Genomic DNA, 19,497 nt, shown 5'->3' on the forward strand with positions numbered 1-19,497 from the left:
GAGAGAGAGAGAGAGAGAGAGAGAGAGAGAGAGAGAGAGAGAGAGAGCGCCTTTTCTTGTGACATCTGCATGAATAACGAGCCTCCTACACATCTGAACTTGAAATGTAAAGAAGAAAATTACATTTCAGACTTGAAACACTGGCAGTCAAAGACAGATTTTCTTCCCTGCACTACAACAAGAAGAATGTGTAAACTACACATTCATGGCGCGTCTGAAAGTCCTGTATTGATATTTCACATGCAAATAATCTCATCAAGTACACATGCGCGCCTATAAAACACTCGAGACCAGTTTGTGATGGTAAAGTAGGAGGGCCACACTCATCTTCAAACTTTACCTTAATTTTGATGTCAACTACACATCTGTAATGCCATCACAAAAACACCAGCTGGTAGTTAAAAATATCCTTTTCTGTTAAATCTTGACTTTTTAATGGGCAATACAGCATTCATAAAGAAAATCAAACAGCGTAACTGTAGCCTCGTGTCACTGGAGGTAATTTGTTCTTTAAACAACTTAAATTATAACTGACAAATTCTCTCTCTCTCTTTCTTTCTTACATTTTCTCATCACACTGAGCACATCATCAAAGCCGCCCCACATGCCTTTCAACATGAATTTAACTTCTCTTACTAAATGCAAAATACCATATCTGAATTTACAGAGATATGAAGTTGCAAACAGGTCATTTGACTCAAATCCTGGGGAAATCAGTAAGAACAGCAAACCGTGTGGCTGCGTTAGTAACAGGACATGAGATGAGAAGTTTCCAGTAATGATGGTGTCAACAGTATAAGTCACAAGGTCAGCAAAAATAAATATGATTCTTCTTAATAGTAACATTTTATTTGTTTTAGAGATATGTTGACCACTAAAAGGTTGGCCATAATAACATAACATAACATAGCCAACCATAGCGCAGGGATTCCCAAAGTGTGGTGCAAAAATGTAATGGTGGTCTAATGGTGCAGTCCTCTCTCCTAAAAATTACATTCCCCCAAAACTAAAATGCATTCTCAATTACGTTTGACCATAAACGTATTTTCTCCCCGATTACGTTTGTGTTTGACGTATTACAAATAAGTTTCTCATCAACATATCTTTGCCATACTCTAGTCTATTATTTTTCTGTGATCTGCCTCGCCTCTACCCCCGCCACCCACAAGTTGTTGCCCCGCGGCCTGTTCCGAGGGCTGACAGACCTGACGATGGGGTGACTCACGGCGGGGGCGGCTGGAGACCTTGTGTCCGGCGCCAACGGGTGAGCGGCCCCACTCGGAACCATAAAACCAAGTCCCGGATTTCACCCGGGGGACATTCTGGAGGCCGGGTGATGTGCCTCGTTGCTGGGGAGGTATGAGCCGAGAGTGGCGGGGGGTTATGGAGGTATATTTTATATACAGCGGGTACGGAAAGTATTCAGACCCCTTTAAATTTTTCACTCTGTTTCATTGCAGCCATTTGCTAAAATCAAAAAAAGTTCATTTTATTTCTCATTAATGTACACTCAGCACCCCATCTTGACAAAAAAAAAAACAAATGTAGAAATTTTTGCAAATTTATTAAAAAAGAAAAACTGAAATATCACATGGTCATAAGTATTCAGACCCTTAGCTGTGACACTCATATTTAACTCACATGCTGTCCATTTCTTCTGATCCTCCTTGAGATGGTTCTACTCCTTCATTGGAGTCCAGCTGTGTTTAATTAAACTGATTGGACTTGATTAGGAAAGGCACACACCTGTCTATATAAGACCTTACAGCTCACAGTGCATGTCAGAGCAAATGAGAATCATGAGGTCGAAGGAACTGCCCAAGGAGCTCAGAGACAGAATTGTGGCAAGGCACAGATCTGGCCAAGGTTACAAAAGAATTTCTGCAGCAGTCAAGGTTCCTAAGAGCACAGTGGCCTCCATAATCCTTAAATGGAAGAAGTTTGGGACGACCAGAACTCTTCCTAGACCTGGCCGTCCAGCCAAACTGAGCAATCGTGGAAGAAGAGCCTTGGTGAGAGGTAAAGAAGAACCCAAAGATCACTGTGGCTGAGCTCCAGAGATGCAGTAGGGAGATGGGAGAAAGTTCCACAAAGTCAACTATCACTGCAGCCCTCCACCAGTCGGGGCTTTATGGCAGAGTGGCCCGACGGAAGCCTCTCCTCAGTGCAAGACATATGAAAGCCCGCATAGAGTTTGCCAAAAAACACATGAAGGACTCCCAGACTATGAGAAATAAGATTCTCTGGTCTGATGAGACCAAGATTGAACTTTTTGCCGTTAATTCTAAGCGGTATGTGTGGAGAAAACCAGGCACTGCTCATCACCTGCCCAATACAATCCCAACAGTGAAACATGGTGGTGGCAGCATCATGCTATGGGGGTGTTTTTCAGCTGCAGGGACAGGGCGACTGGTTGCAATTGAAGGAAAGATGAATGCGGCCAAGTACAGAGATATCCTGGAAGAAAACCTCTTCCAGAGTTCTCTGGACCTCAGACTGGGCCGAAGGTTCACCTTCCAACAAGACAATGACCCTAAGCACACAGCTAAAATAACAAAGGAGTGGCTTCGGAACAACTCTGTGACCATTCTTGACTGGCCCAGCCAGAGCCCTGACCTAAACCCAATTGAGCATCTCTGGAGAGACCTGAAAATGGCTGTCCACCAACGTTCACCATCCAACCTGACGGAACTGGAGAGGATCTGCAAGGAAGAATGGCAGAGGATCCCCAAATCCAGGTGTGAAAAACTTGTTGCATCATTCCCAAGAAGACTCATGGCTGTACTAGCTCAAAAGGGTGCTTCTACTCAATACTGAGCAAAGGGTCTGAATACTTATGACCATGTGATATTTCAGTTTTTCTTTTTTAATAAATTTGCAAATATTCTAAATTTCTGTTTTTTTCTGTCAAGATGGGGTGCTGAGTGTACATTAATGAGAAATAAAATGAACTTTTTTTGATTTTAACAAATGGCTGCAATGAAACAAAGAGTGAAAAATGTAAAGGGGTCTGAATACTTTCCGTACCCACTGTATTTGTATCCATCTAACTCTAACCATAACTTCCACTAGGAAGCCACGTCCCCACCCAAACCTAACCCTTAAGAGAGTCGCGGTTACTCCCGGATTTTACACGCGGGCCTTCGTGGAGGTATTGTAGCCGCGTAATGTTCCTCGTTGCTCGGCCTTTTGGTAGTATTCTGACCGCGTAATAGGGAGGAGAGGCGGAGAGGGAAAAAAGGTTAAAGTGATAAAATGTTGATTAGAAACGTATTTGTAATAAGTCAATGTAATAAGTCAAACACAAACGTAATCAGGGAGAAAATACGTTTTTGGTCAAACGTAATTGAGAATGCATTTTAGTTTTGGGGGAACGTAATTTTTAGGAGACAGTGCAGTGAGGTTCTGGCTAACATTGGGTCTACAAAAAACACACTACGGGCCTCATATCTGGTCACAGAATAGCAAGAAAGGGGCTACCTCACACAATCGCCGAAGACGTGTGCTTGCCAGCTGCCAGAGAGATGGTAGAATGTATGATGGAGAGAGAGAAGCAAAAACGTTGGACGTGATCCCGGTGTCCAACAACACTGTCGCGCAGCATCGATGCTTTGTCCGAAGACATCCTGGCTACATTAATCGGTCGCGTGAAGAAGAGTGAGTTTTACTCTCTGCAAGTAGACGAGTCTACAGATGTGGCCAATCTGGCCAATCCTCTGGTGTATGTCCGTTACCTTTACGAAGGCACGGTGCAGGAAGATTTGTGTTTTTTAATCTTGTAAACAAACGCCACGCGCGAGCTGTTCTCTCATTGGTCCGATTTTTATGCGGCTATAAATAGGCTCTGTTGCTTTTTTTTTAAGGTGTGGGGGATTGAGGGTGCGTGAACCCGGTCGGGATGTAGAAGGGGGTGCGTGGCCTAAAAAGTTTGGGAACCGCTGCCATAGCGCAAGAGAGAAGGTCAAAAGATCAACAAAATCTTCAGATTTCTTCATCGTGGGAGTTTGAAATAGATTACGTTTTACTCCAATGTGGTCATTCATTTTCGAGATATGATGGTCACAAATCACCAACAAGGAATGAAAGTTATAACAAAAGTCCTTTGAGCAAGGAGAACCGCATTGAAGAAACAGGACATTGGTGTGCCCTGAAGTGAAAACTTATTTTCTTGAAAATACAGCACAGTGTAATGTGTATAACTTATGCTTTGGATGGGTTTCGGATCCATTTGGCGTGATCATCTCGGTTACTTTTCGTTGAGTAAGGAGATCAGCTGATGTACTGTAAATCTGTTTCAGACGGGTTTCATTCTACATAGAAAAAAACCCTCAGCAATTTTACAGACTGAAGACATCTCCACACTTCCTGGCAGGACTGAAGACAATGCAGTCTTGTCCTGTCCATTCTGGGATGTACTTGAGACTCTCCCAGTGTTTTGAAGCCTGTGTCTAGGACCATCAGGAGTAACCATTGTGACCCCAGAGGCCACATTGTTACTCTTCCAGTGCCTAAAGAAAACTAGTGTGTGTCAAGCAATCATGGCAGGAGTCTCTTAAAGTTTCAGGCTGCCAGTTTTGACTGAGCTGTTTTTGTATCTGCCTTAGCGACACAAATGAGCAATTTCACCATGGATGTTACAGCCGCTGTGGGCCACGTCACGGCCCCAAGTCGGCAGTCGATACGTCTGGTAGGCATGACTGCCCTCAAGCAAAAAGACGATGATGTTCTCGATAGTGCTCTGCGGCCACTAGAGGGACTGTCCAATGCGTCATCTTCCCGGCATCCTCAGAGCCTCAAGGATGAAACAGCCCAATGCGTCATCTTCCCGGCATCCTCAGAGCCTCAAGGATGAAACAGCCCAATTCAAGAGCCTTCCTCAGCGTTCATCATCCTCCCTCTCCGCTCAACAATGACACCACTTTACAGTTCCAACACATTTTGAACAAAACAAATGTTGAATTGTTTGGTTGATAATGTGTATTGACCTGAATGCCTTGTATTGAGCGATACAGTGTACCGTTATCATATTATAGATATTAGCCACCCCTGGACTATCCAGCCATTGGAACAACACTGAGGGATGTGGAAATGACTTAGCTGCAGGCAGCACTGTGATGGACAACCTCAGGCACTGGGGGGAAATTGTTGCAGGCCACGGTGCACCAGGCCCAATCGGCCAACCTGGATCCTGACGGGGACAAACGGGTGTGTGAAGAACTGATAACGGCTGTTGTGCAGACTAAGCATACAAGATGCAGATGCACAGTCCACCATATAAAGCTATATGGCTATATTGGCATGCTTCTCAAGCACCGAAGTCTCTCTGCAACAGCCTGATTTCTTAAACTAAGAAATCCAGTCCCCTTCACTGGAGATTAATGGAAACACAGTTAACAGAACTGTAGTTCTTCTTTCCAACTTACTTAACGGGCATTTGGGTTTTCTCCACATCTGTGATTTGCACTGGGTACCAGGAATTGGGAGACATACTATGTGACAGTTTACAGTATTAATAGACTGCTTGTTCTATACGAGCTATACATTTTGGCCTGTGCAGGCGTACCCCTTCCTGCCTGATATATTGTATTTTAGGATACAGTCAATCAGAATTTAATGCACACGGTGAGGTTGTCCCCTCTCCACTGTTTTACCGCATAAACTGGTGTGGAGTGGCAGATCGTTGGTGGTTGAGCGGCTCTGTAGGCTTATGGGGTGAGCACAGTTCGAGGGCAGTACCAGTGATTAGCCTACATCCAGAGTTCAAAAAATTGGGGAAGTGAGTGGCTAAGTCTAAATAGCTTGATTTTTTTCCATCTGAAATCATAGAACTAGATTACTATCACCTAAACTAATACAGAAGAAAACTAGAAACTGTCGGGGGATTGTGCTGAATGAAAGAGGTCAAGGACATGCTACAATTTGACAAACTTCCTTCAAGAAAAGAAAGATGATTTCTTTCCTTCTCATTTTACAAAGGCAGTCACAGCAAGCATAACATTCTGTGGATTCAGGTAGCATTGACGTGATTTCAAGACCTGTCAAGCGAGAGCAATGGCATAAAAGAAAACACTGTGCTCGAGGCTCCTCCCTTTAAGTAGCACCTAAGGAATAAGCCCCACGATTACCCCGGGGAGCTCATTCTCAAGGAGGAAAAAAAACAACATTCAGATACTCTGTCAGGCATCCATATGTGATGTTCAATGCATAATTTACTATTTTTGTCCTCCCTCTGTCTGGCTCAACATCTACAGTACTTTTGAGTTCCTTCATTTCCCAGAATGACTTTCGACATGTTCTCTGTGTTGCACCGTGTTGCATAGGGTACATGCAGGTGGTGTGAGTGAGAGCAACCACTGTTGTATTAAACATGTTATGCTGAAGAATGAGTTTGATGGCTTTTTGCAATCCGAACTGTGCATTACACACATTGATCCACCTCAGAGGGTTGTTGTACTTTACATGCCACAGACAACAGATCCATGGCGACCTGAGCTACACAGGTATTTTATTTTTTTATATATTTATTTACAAAGAGCTGTGTCCCAATTCCATGCAACATACATTCTAAGCTGGTTTAAGGGACATAGTGTATTGATATTGGAATACTAAACGTGCGCTGTTGATGGACTCTGTAGTCCCAAAAAGCAATGCACAAAAGGGAAATGGTGGAGTTATTCACAGCCGCAAACTTGTTTAAACAAAATTGTGGATGGTGATATGAAATAGCTCAACGAAAACCTCTCAAAAACAAAAACAAACAAAAAAACTGGACAAGCGTTCTCTTGAAGTTTAATGAGCAGCAGTTCTCCAAAAGCTGAAGTCTGACTGGCATCTGTCATCCCACATTGTGTATCGGCTCCGAGTAAATAATGAAAGTACTTTGACTTGTTGTATACTGGAAAAAAATAAATGTATATATAAAATGTGTATACAGTGCATGCTGTATGCAAATAGTATGTCATTTGGCTTTGGCTTCTCGGGGCTCAGTTTTTCCAGCCAAAGGATTTCCCTGATTCGTTCCTACTCTCTAGTTGAAGATGTGCTCATCAGTCATAATTGGCTCATTGGGACAAAAACTAAACCCTTCATTATATGTGCAACAGCATATCATCGCAGTGTTCTAGGAGGGCCGGAACGATCCGTTCAAGAATGTGTAAATACATCTCAATGGCAGTTATATAAATAATAGTAATAATAGTGTGCTGCAGACTAGTGTTCCTTCCAGCTGATGCCATCGAGATACAAATCAGAAAGTATTGTCCCCCCCCCCCCACACTTAGCACAGATCCTTTTTCCAATCTCATCCCTTGTCTTCAGTGAGTTCATGCGTGCAGCTATTGATAAACTTGTGGTCGCACAGCTTAACATTCATTTAAGATCATTCAATGTTTCCAACAGAGCTCAACCAATATCATAGAACACACAAGCTGTTTTCTGTGCAACTTGGCTACCTGTCGTTGGGCCATTTTTAATCAGTTTCCCAGGATCCTTCCGTTATCACGCCTAGAGGCAAAACCCATAACTAGCAGCAAACTTCCCTTTGTTCTCCCTCTCTCCCTCTCTCTCTCTCCCCCTCTCCCCCCTCTCTCCTCCACTGCAAGGAGCAGCAGACTTCAGCTGTCTCTTCCCTTTCACCTTTGCAAGCAGCAAGAGCTGCGCTGCTGTTCAACTCCTCGTCTCTCAGGTATGGCCTGCTAACTGAACAGGCATACACAGAACCGTTCTTTCACAGCAGGGACCTGGAAGACCGATCAGGATGCACCGCTAACCCAGAGTAAACAAGTTTAGCAACAGCAGCTACAACTTTTCAAGCAACAAAAAGCATCAAGCAAGTTTTCCTCCATGGACAAAGTAATGTAACTGGGTCTGATCCAGTACAGACTTTGCCAAAATTGATGTGTTAGTTATGCTTCACACGGACTAAGTGTCTTGCATGCACACTTATAATCTTTTCTAACCCAGCATGTTATCCGACACGTATTACAATCACGCACATAAACTGTGCATTGGTTTTAAACACAGACATAGACATTCAGAGAGAATCTCAAAACTCTTGCACTATTCACTCTGTTATGACTGAACACGTGTTCACTCAAGACAAAAAAGCGGCCATCATGTGATTCAGCCATCTTTGTCGTTTTACTTTGTCAGCCATTTAGTTTTGTGCTCAGTCACCATTTTGAAGCCAGAACGCCATTCTCTGTCTCTCTCACAGAGACACACACTTTAGTTACAGTTATCAATCTAAGTATTAATCAAGAGTTCCAAATTGATGTGCTTAGTATATCTCATAAGACTATTTTATGGGACTACATTAAGTCGCTAACATTTTGTTAAGAAAGGTGGCGCACCAAGGTGATTTTTATGTCAATTAAATCGTATTATTCAATATAATTACTTTTGGTAATTAATAATTACTTAGCAATTCAATTCCTTTCTGAGCTACTGCACCTACATAGTGTTGGTGCCCTGTTATTATCGATATTATCTATTAATAATTCTATTAATATTAACAATTATCTATGATATTTGCTAATAACCAAACCTGTTCAAAAGCGTCCCAAACACCGTCTTGCCAGCTACACTGGCTCTACACTGCCAAATCCAACCGTAACAACCCGTCCCTGTAGGCCAGACATTGGCATCCCTGCACTACAGTCGACTTCTCAAGTGGGATTTTTTCGGATGTTAACTTGTTTACTGTGGTGAAAAGACACTGACGTACGGGACCGTTTGGTCTTGTTCATGTGAGAAAGTGAGAACACTGCTATCTATGTCATTGACCGAACTAATGCACTGAGACCAGCTGAATTCAAAAACAAATTATTTTTTTTTTGCATCAGCTGTGTGCCGATTATGGCAACAATTGTTTCCAATCGCACTGCCGCATACGACGGCTCCCTTCTGTCTGCCGTCTCCAACCTTCCGTTACAGTCTGAACTGCTGCTCATGACCATCGATTTCTCTTTGTCGGAGCTTTTTGTGACTACCGCGGAAAAATAAGTGAAGACTTCAGGCACCCGTGAGCACAGCGTCACTTGCGGTCGGTCACTGAAATAAATTCAGTTTTGATTTTCCCCCCACGGGCCCCATGTAGCGCCGATGATGCAGAATAGGTCACCCAAACTGTCCAGTGAATGAGTTACCCGTCAGTCCATGTTTACAACTCTTGCTTTGTTTGTAATAAGTCAGTGTGAACCCTAAATGGGCTAGAACCAAAAGCAAACAATGGATCATTTTTGTTCTTTGGTTTAAGACTGCGGGAACCGAACAGGCGTGAACACTGTCGGGGCAAAATAACGAGCATATAAAGGAAGTGCTACTCCACACTGCCCTCGAGATATTTCAACACGATGTGACTTGATCTATTGGCCCACACTTGACCTGCACACATAGGAACTCCGCCACACAACAAAATGCATGCAGAAATTCAAAGTATGCAAGTGTGAAAATGTTGTAGTGTGGACTTTCACATTAATGAGCTATTCCTTATCATCCACTTGCGTTGTGGGTGTGTGGCATACGCACGCACACACACACACACACACACACACACACACACACACACACACACACAAGTAAGAAGGGAAAAAAACAGTGATCTGCCTATTCTGTCCACGATAGAGCCCCCAGATACAGGCTGCAGCTTTGATAAAAGCTCTCAAAAGAGCTACACTTCATTAACAGTGTAAGCACAGCAGCCTCTTTTTGCCTGTATTTGCTTTCAGTTTCCTAATGTTATTATTTTATAAAGTCTAGTGGAGATGATTGATTTCCTGTTCAGGTTGATTCAGTGCCCCGTGGAAGTCTTTGACTCTTCTTTTCATTTCGGCTTTAAAGAAACACATTGGACACACCTCCATTAGGTAATCATTTCCCTCTCCTCTACGATAACACGGCAATGTTCCTCCCATATGCCTGCATTAATCACCGTGATAATAACCTTCCTGTGCCTCCTCACAGCTGAAATAAACCAGATAGCACAGTCTGTAAAAAGGACGAAATATGATGGATTCTTACCACAATACACACATGAATACAATCATCATTTATGTCTCATAATATATCTGGGGCACTGTTACCTGAGATAAAATACCGTGAGGGGTTTCAGTATAATATATACAAAGTTAGTTTTTTGAACATTCATTAAAGGATAATTGCCGTTTTCTTTACCATGTCGGACTACAATGAAGTCAGACATGTGGGGAAACACTAGTAGTCAGGAAGGTTAAGTTGTTAACATCCAGATTATCTTAACCAGTGTATTTGCAGGTAAATCGCACAGACAAACTCTGCACACACACACACACACACAACCAACAGCAAGTATGGAAGGTCACAGTGGACCCAGGAAGTGCGTCTCCAAACTGTGATGGATGTTTACATAAAACCTAAATGTTTTTAATGTTTCTTCCACTTTTGATCTCAGAAATGAACTTGGTGAGTCCAATGTTATTTTGGGGCTGATGGCCAAAATTACATATTTACAAGTAAAATCCCCAAATTGTAATAGACCACCGATATAAAGAGCAATTAATGCTAGCTGCATGGTTCTGGGCAAGGCAGTGTTGGTGGGTTAATCTGGTCCAAACTGAAATATCTCAATAACTATTGGATGGATTGCCAAGAAATTTGGTACCGACGTGCATGGTCTCCAGAGGATGAATTGTGATCCTCGGAATATTCCTTTACTGACACCAGCTGGTTAACATTTGTGATTTTAAGTGAAACAACTACTGGGTGGATTGCCATAAAATTGCAAGTTATAACATTTAGCTCATTGTGCCTATATAGCCTCACAGAGCAGCTAGCACGGCTGTCGACTCTGTTTTGTAAAGAAATCAAATCTAAATCAAAAACTTTTATTTAGGAAAACGTGACCAACTTTACAAGAAGAAGAGGTTATGGTTTAGGGTTTAGATTACACCATGCCCTGTTGGAAAGGTCACCACATCCTCATATGTCAGCAATTAGGGTGTTGAGTTAAATGTTATCATAGCCAATAGAACTTGATCGGTAAAACACCGAAATAAGAGAAAGTCATTACATTTATTTTAAGAAGTTGCACTAAGATTTTGAACCCATGCTAAGAGTTGAAAAAAGTTTGTTGGATCATGTTGATGCTTAAATTGATGGTGGTTCCAATACATATATGATTAATTGGGGGCAACCATGTTTACACAAGGTTATGTCAGACAGCTTTTCAGCTGGCACATCCCATTACTCCTCTACACAGCCCTGCATCAGATAAGGGCCCGACAGTGACACAGTCCCCTCAGTAATTAGCAGCACAAGAAGAAGCCAAGGATCAATGTGTTTTCCATTGGAGGGATTCTGGCAAAGGAAGATCAATGAGGGAATCAGAGGGGATGGGAGGGCGAGAGTCACAAGTTTCAGATGCAATGAGACAAAAAAAAAAAAAAAAGAGGCTGCAAACACGATACAATGATTATTTGCACTTGCTAGATTGATTTCCTGTTACTGTGTTAACATACACTCCCACTCTGCACATAAAATAAGCATTACTGGTCCAACAAGCAGCGGTGTCAGTGCCGTGTTCCTCCGAAACCACAAGCCTGCAAGCAGTTCGCTCTCAGTGAGATTATCTATTTGAAATGTATGAGGAGGGAGCGCTGGTTTGAAATTCACTGTCCAAGGCTGCAGTACAACAGTTGCCCGTTGCATTGTAGCAATCTATGAATACGGAGTGCTGGGAGAAGTTCTTAGCTCAATGATTTAGACTGTAAATCTGCAAGGTTATCTTAAGTCTCTGTGAGCCCTGAAAGTCAGAAAGTGCAAGTGCCTCCATTCTGTCCCTGCTGATGTAATGATAAAACCACTGAGGCGTTTCATTATTGCCACGCCACTCGGTGCTTTAATGTCATTGACACTCCACATCCTTTACAGTATCCATCTCCCGGCCTCTCGAACGCCGACGCTCCCTCTGTCCTCTTGCTGTGTGGTGTTTGCTATTGGTCATGAGTAAATAAATGTTTTTTTCTAGGTTAGACACTTTCAATTGATTTGCTTGCTCAAACAATTTGCTCTTGCTGAGCACTGACTAAATGAGTGTCGACATTGATCTACTGACACGACATGTCATCTCAGATCTACTTGATTTTCTTTCCCCCAACGCTCGCCTGATAGGCGGAAGTTCTCAGGGATGAACTTTAGAGCGGTGTGTTGCTTTCAGGTTTTGTGTTCTTCAGGATAACTTTGAACTTTCATCTTTTATAACTGTTGTCACAAGATGATAGCACCATTCTTTGAGTCAGCCATCAGAAGATCTCCAAAGAGAACGATATTAGTTTTTCTGCCTACCTTAATACGGGTCTCCTTTTCATAACTGATCTTCAAACCACTGAGCATTACTTGACAAAATGTGTACTTTAAAGTTTGAAATGCAAGTCTGCCTAATTTGTCTGATTAATTCTGCCATCTCTGATTTAAAGAAATGGAGCACAATTAGGCATAACTGTGAAGTAATCATCTTGAAAAGGAGGACTTGATTTTACTTTTGTTATGGCTCCGTCAATACTACAATGGAGTTTGTGCTTCTATGATACAACACCTATAAACAAAAACTGACAGATTTACTGATGCATGAAAGGTTTAAACAAAAGTTGAAATGGAAAAAATCAAAACAACCCCTTTGAAGAAATTAGAATAACTGAGGGAGTGGAGGAAAGTCGTATGTGTGATAAAGTATCCATCTGTTCCTTCAGTAGAACGGGTAATAAAAGGCTTTAAGTCTGGACTGTGGAGAAAACTACATCAGCAAGAAGAATTATCATTGATCTAGAGGTTTAAAAACGGCTTACAGCTAGGAGGAGGAGAAGCAAGATTGCCATTAAGGGGCGATTTTACAAGACAACGGTGAGGGACATGTTTCCACATTATATCAAGACAGGTGGAGGACTCTGAAGGAATTTACAGATTGACATTCTGTAGTTTAAGTGAATATAAAATACAGGGATTTATTATCGACACCCAAGTCTCAGCGTCTATCGTTTTAGCAGCTTGAATTAAGATTTATTCTATAAAAACATAGAAAGGACTGATGCGGAAGATAAAAACACAAGGATTTACAAGTGGAGGCCAATGGGAAGCATGGACAAATGTATAGATAGTATAAAAGGTTAATATATCGTACATATAGTACGTATTACTACTTGGACAAGATGATCATCCCCATTTTTATCAATGGAAAGTGTAAAGAATACAAGCCATTTTCTTATTCTGTTGTCGCTTTGTAAGAGAAATGCAACTACTCAACATGGAGTAGTAGTCAACTGGGCTCGGCTTAATAAATACAGTGAGTTAATGAGTTGCATTCCCTTTTCATGCCCATTTATTATTGCCTTATTTAGCCAGATTGAAGCATTTCAATCTGCAATGCATCAAATAGTTACTGGCTAATTCAGTCATCAACTGACACAAGAAACTCATAAAAGATTGTCCTTTAGCTACTGTATATGTTTATGGCTTTCGGCTGTGCAATAATACAGTACATCTGATCAAAAGATCCAAAGACAAAAGTATGGGTTAAGGTTAAGATGGCAAATGACCAGCTTAAATCTATTTTCACAAAAGATAAGGGATTAGACTGATTTAACGAAACCATTGTCAAATAGCCACTTCAAGTATTGTTCTTCAACCACTCCACCATCTCTTGATGATTCTGATGCTGCACTGATTGAGAGTAAAAGTACATGAGACACAAAGCACAGCAGAGTGCGACTTTTAGCTCTACTTAAGCCAGAGAATGAGATGAGATTACCATCAACTGTCCTTCAACAGCCCACAGGGGGTCAGTTCTCTGACATCCTGTTCATTATGAGCTGCGCCGTTATGATTGTCAGACGCTTTGATTGTGCCCCCCCCCCCCCCAGACACATCAGAGTAGATTCACAGGGTGTTTCACTCTTTCCACAGAGTAAGACTGGACATCGTAGTGAATACTGAGCGATAATGAATCCAAAGAGGCAGCTCAGGTATTGCAGAAATACTTTGATTGTTTGGACTCAGAGCTTGACCTGATCACCTGATCACCAGGTGGCGCTAAAATGCTGTGGATCACAATGGCAGGCTGCGTTTACATTAGTGAGGCTCATCCGAGGAAACGCATTCTCTTCAACCAAGGTCAACTGCCAACATCATTAATTATCACTTTATTATCTTTACCAGCAGGCCTCGATAAAGCTCAGATGATGCGAGATGCATCTCAACAGTGACTGTGAATTGGAATCGATGTGGAAAAAGAAAACCGGTAACCTATCCGATCTCAGACAGCCTTTGTCCTGTATTTCACCATCGGCTCTTGAACGTATTAATGTCAACCCCACTTCAAAAGGTTCCTTTGATGCCTATCATCAGCCTTGACTCATTGGTCGCGAGCTACTCCGAGGATGTACCCATGAAAGAAATAAAAGAAATCCAATAACCGAGCACTTCACCCCGAATAGAAAATAAGTGACAAGGGCTACTTCAAGCCTTAGTGAATTAGGACAACTTTATTATTGCAAAGGTAAATTATGTTTGTCTTACCCTGAAGCTAAAGAAACACACTATGGCAAAAGGATATGTACAAAAATAAATGCACAAAACACCCCAAAACAGTAGTGCAAATAAACACAGAAGGAATAGCTCATCAATTAAAAATGTACACTAAAGCCCGTTTCTGCCTGTTGCCCGTAGAGGACTTGGATGGACAGGAGAATAAATGTACATTTCTATCCATTCATTGAACGCTTAGCGATTGTTGTGTCCGCCTGAGGGGAGAGCTTCAAATTCAGGATGAATACGGTACATGAGGGAGATCTAAAATGAACTCTCAACAAAAACTGAACCAAGCAGAAGGACGATGCCTCACAAGCGCGACCTCAACTGCCTCTTGACTGTTCGTTGTATAGACTATTAAGACATAGATGGATGGATGGATGGATCTATCTATCCATCCATCCAGAGAGAGAATGATTATATGAAAAGCAATGTTATGCAGTTTGTTATGCTGTGTTATACGAAATAGGATACATGATGTGAGAGCTGAATCAACAATATTATACATTATGTATATCATGAGCCAGAATTTTGAATTGGAATGTGTGTAAATTAACTCCTCTATGCAAAAACATAATTAGAGTATATCAGGGATGCAGCAGTCGATTATTTTTGTTAAAGACTTTTCTGCCGATTATTCTTTTCAACAATTCAATGAGTGTAAAATGTCTTAGCGATAAAGGTGATGTCAAATTGCTTGTTTTATCTGACCAATGGTTCCAAAACCACATTTATGTAATTTACAATGCGTTAGAATAATTGTTGTTGGTCAATTTTCTGTCAATGGATTCATTGTTTTAACACTGAAATATTCCACCAGAACACCATCAAAACACAGGATCCTTTTGAGCTGCACATAAGGCTAACACAACATTTATTAATGACTGCTCAATAGTATTTATCCTTGTATACACTATCATTTCCAGGCAACTTCTAGGTTGTACGATTGTCTTGGTGTTACCACAATCACTCACCTATGAAGTTGAGGTAGCCTTCTCCGCCCAGACTATGAGTGAGGAGGCGGATCATCTTATGCAGCTGCATGCCGCGGTCGATGACGGCTGTCATGGGAATCAGGGAGCTCATGTTGGTGTACATCTCCTTGTCCATCAACCAGAAGGCCAGGCTCTTATCCCCAACCAGAGCCTGGAACGGTGGGTCATGTTTTATGACCCACAGCATGATAATCCAGACACTTTTGAGTGGGATCTTGTAGAGAATAGCTTACCTGATCATGACTCTCTGCATAGGCTATGCATTTCTCTCCATAGCGCCTGTTGGTCAGTGTGTGGATGATATTGCCCATGTCCCAGTCCTCATCCTTTAACTCCTTCAGGATCTACAGGGTGACAGAGAGGGGTTATTGAAAAGGGAAGTGATAGATGTGTAGCTGAGAGATCCATTCGGGCTCTGACTGATGTCTAAAGCTCAGTATTTCAGTTCTGGCAGTCTTTCTACCTTTCTTAAGGTTCTCTGAGTTACCCTTCTTTCTCAGATCAATCTCTGTTTTGACATCTCTATATCTGCACTGTGAGTTATGTCTACCTTTGAATGGCGGTAATGGAGTTTTTAATAACTTCACTACAGCCCATGGGTAGTAAGGCATCAGCCCTTCCCACCTGAGATGGGCAAGGTCAGAGCCTCTCATCCAAACGGAGGGATTCAACAATAAATCCAACCAGGGAATCAATGCCCTGCCACTGGCCTGCCTACATGCACAGGTCCTGCTGGTCATTTCCAGGAGGTGGAGGAGCTAACGAGAGCACAGGGGCAGAGTGAAGATAATCACAGACAGTAGTGGGCAACGTGGATGATTTAATAAACAAGAGATGTTAGAAAGCCATAGTATCTATATCACTCCTAAATGGGGGAAAAAAAAAAAGAGTTTATGCCCTCCAAGAACTCTTGGTGACTTGGTGATAGACATGCAGCCTGTCTGATGCTGGGGGAGTTGGAGAGCCCATCTCAGTGACAGGCTGAAGTCTGCTGGGTGGAATTTGCTGTGACAGCTGATTGACATGTCAGGAAACCTTTATATTACTCTACAGAGCCATAATCCTCAGAGTAAAGAAGGTAATTGTGTCGATCAATATGTCTGAGATGAACTGGCTGGTCCACCTAAATAGAGGCTCTCCCGCTCTATATATCACCATCTGTTGACATTCACTCTTCCCAACCTTAGCCTTGTGTGGCCGTATTAGTCATTCCCACTGCCACTAGAAAACGTCGGTGAGGCACTTCTCATCTGCATGCGCTACAAAATTCTCAGACCTTTTAACTCCCTTTGAGCTCAGTGCGCTGCCTCAGATCCTTGAGCCAAGCCACGCTGGCTGTTCTTTGGGTTTAGCTCAACACGGCCCCTGATGCAGAGGACCTCATACCTCGGAACAAACATCACTGTCATTTCAACGATTACATTTTAAATCACAAGTAGGTTTTGGCATAGACTGTATTTACTCGCCCCAGCTGCCAGGTTTGCTCTAATGTCCACCGGTCAATGTCCGGTTTTTGTTAAAGTTGATTAAAGTGTATTTATACGACCATTTAATGTTAGAGGAAAATGAGAGGTATGAAGCCAAGTTTTCAGGCACTTTAAGATGTAATGGTAAAATACATTTCAATAAATAAATGGATAAGTAAGGAAGTAAGAAAAAAGGAATAAAATATAAATGTAAATGGTCAAAAAAAAAGGTTATTTTAATTCAACTTTAAAAAAAACATTCATTCATTTGACAAAGCAGATGCTTCTATAGTACAAGCTCTATATTCAGTGGTACTGCATATTGGTACCGAGAAAGTCTTTGTATACCTAGCGGGATACGAGTGAAGGCTGGAAAATCGATTTGGGGAAAAAAAAAAAAAAAAAAAAAAAAAAAAAAATAGAAAAAACATCGGGGAGATTATTAGGTACATACATATCACCACATGTGTGAAAAATGTTATGACTATGCATATCTAATATATTACATTTCCTAATAATCAAGGCAGATGGGTCACAGTTATCAGGCGTCTGTTCTCAAGACACTTCTAAATGACAGTGTCTTGTTAAGGTTGATAAGGTTAGTAGCATCATGGAGAATATTACAGTACAATAGTTAATGTACGGATAAATTGAATAGTGATAAAGTTTAAAAATGAATTTCCCTCCTGCAGCTAAACTAAGAATGCCACACCAGCTGAAAATAAATCAATCCTCCAAATACTGCCCTCTTTTTTTTTTTTCCTCTCACCAGCTCCAATATAAAAGCCAAACAACTGAATCTGCAGAATATACCCCAGAGATCATCCCGTCCGCCTCCCCATCCACGTACACTCAGACACTTTACACTTCCTTATGAATCATTACAATTCAGTTCGACCGCAAAAGTGGTCTGGGAGCAATTAATCCGGGAGTGGGGCTGTCGGAGCGGAGACAAGAGTGACTGGGTTGACGACTTCCCTACCACCAGCTCACCCACATCAGCCCCGACCAGCCGAGCTTCCTGGCACCACTGACACTCCACTTCATCAAAGATAATGAGCAGTGCACAAATCTTACTTTACAAGCCTGCTGTCAGGAGCCAACCAGAGTGCCCAGATTAATTAGGCAGAGCCAGAAATAAAATAAGAAAAAAAATCCAGCGGTGCAGGATGAGGTCATCTCACTGCCACTGGCGTACTGTGACTGATTCCAGAGCCTCTCTCCTACCATCCCATCATGCTGGGAAGGACCCGGAGCTAGAGATGTGTTTAGTGTAAAGCTCTTGTTTTACATTTGGTGGCTGGCCCGAGCATCCTTCCTCTCCTGTCTTTACTGGCACAGTGTTGCTATGGGGACATCCTCTCTTCTCACATACAGTGCCGCCCCCAGAGATGAGCGGGAAACGAAGGTGTGCAACACTCAATCCCAAAAATCAAGTTAATGCATCCCTATTTTTATACTTTCACAGTTTTTGTTGAAATTAATGAACATTCTGCCCACACAAATGTTTCCAGCTCGACTTAGCTGAAAGGCACTCCTTAGCGAGCCTCGGTTTGCTAAAAGGAGTCACCGTCTAAATCTCACACCACCAGTAACGCCATACAAGGGAGGCCTGAGAGTGCAATTAGCTAAAATAAAATAATGTAGAATGAAGCTGAAATGCGAACGTTAAAGGATACGAGAGGAGGGCATCACCGGTCAGAGATGAAGCCGCTGACATGTTTACACAAACAAGCTAGAGTCCATCATCGCTCGCTGGCAGTCTGAATGTTATTAAGGCATGTTAATTGAAAGTGTTTCCAGTGTGATGGACATAGCAAAGTATGTTGACCAGAAATGGATTTCCCCCTTGAACTAATAAGGAGAGAGCTGTGCAGACTGATATTTTATTCAATTAAAAATAAATCGATGAACAGAAACTAAAATCGGGACAATTGACTCGGAGGTCATTCAAGTTGTGGAGCGGAGAGAAGCCGGAGAAAAGTCTCTGCATCGCCTTCTCTTCTCCTTGCCGCGACCGGCGAGCCCCCTACCTACCTCCGCCTTTAATTGTTTCAATTACATCTCAATCTATTGTAGCTGGAGGGAAGGGTGCTTGTTAAATCAGAGGGCTTTTGTAACATTATCCATTAGGAGTGACAGCATTTTATGGTCATAATCAGATCGAATCATCCAAACTTGTGCTGTGCGCCTTATCTGGTCCTCATTAGGATATCTTAATTTTTCACAGCCTGTTGGTCCTAACAGCCTTCTGCAGCCAGTAAATGAGTCATATCATTCAGTCATGCTGGGGACGAAACACAGCATGAGGGCCCGCTGGAGGAACCGGGAGAGAATCACTGGTGCACACGTTAATCTATAAATAAGCCATGCTGCTCTGTCCGTCCATCCTTCCGTCCGTCATTCCGTCCATTTCCGTCCTTCCTTCCTTCCGTCATTCCGTCCGCCCGTCCTTCCTTCCGTCATTCCGTCCGCCC

The 19,497-nt window shown here is 42.2% G+C and overlaps 1 protein-coding gene across 1 annotated transcript in view; it reads right to left on the reverse strand.

The window, feature by feature from the left end:
- gbe1b (glucan (1,4-alpha-), branching enzyme 1b) overlaps window positions 1-19,497 on the reverse strand; it is a 96,865-nt gene that overhangs the window by 26,189 nt on the left and 51,179 nt on the right. Inside the window, exons 11-12 of the mRNA XM_031863499.1 lie at window positions 15,788-15,898; window positions 15,534-15,705 (exon numbers count right to left, since the gene is read on the reverse strand). Coding sequence (XP_031719359.1) covers window positions 15,534-15,705; window positions 15,788-15,898 — 283 coding nt within the window. The remainder of the gene's footprint in view (window positions 1-15,533; window positions 15,706-15,787; window positions 15,899-19,497) is intronic.

This window comes from Anarrhichthys ocellatus, unplaced genomic scaffold (assembly GCF_004355925.1).
Source record: "Anarrhichthys ocellatus isolate YVR2014 unplaced genomic scaffold, GSC_Weel_1.0 scaffold29, whole genome shotgun sequence".
Lineage (NCBI taxonomy): Eukaryota > Metazoa > Chordata > Actinopteri > Perciformes > Anarhichadidae > Anarrhichthys > Anarrhichthys ocellatus.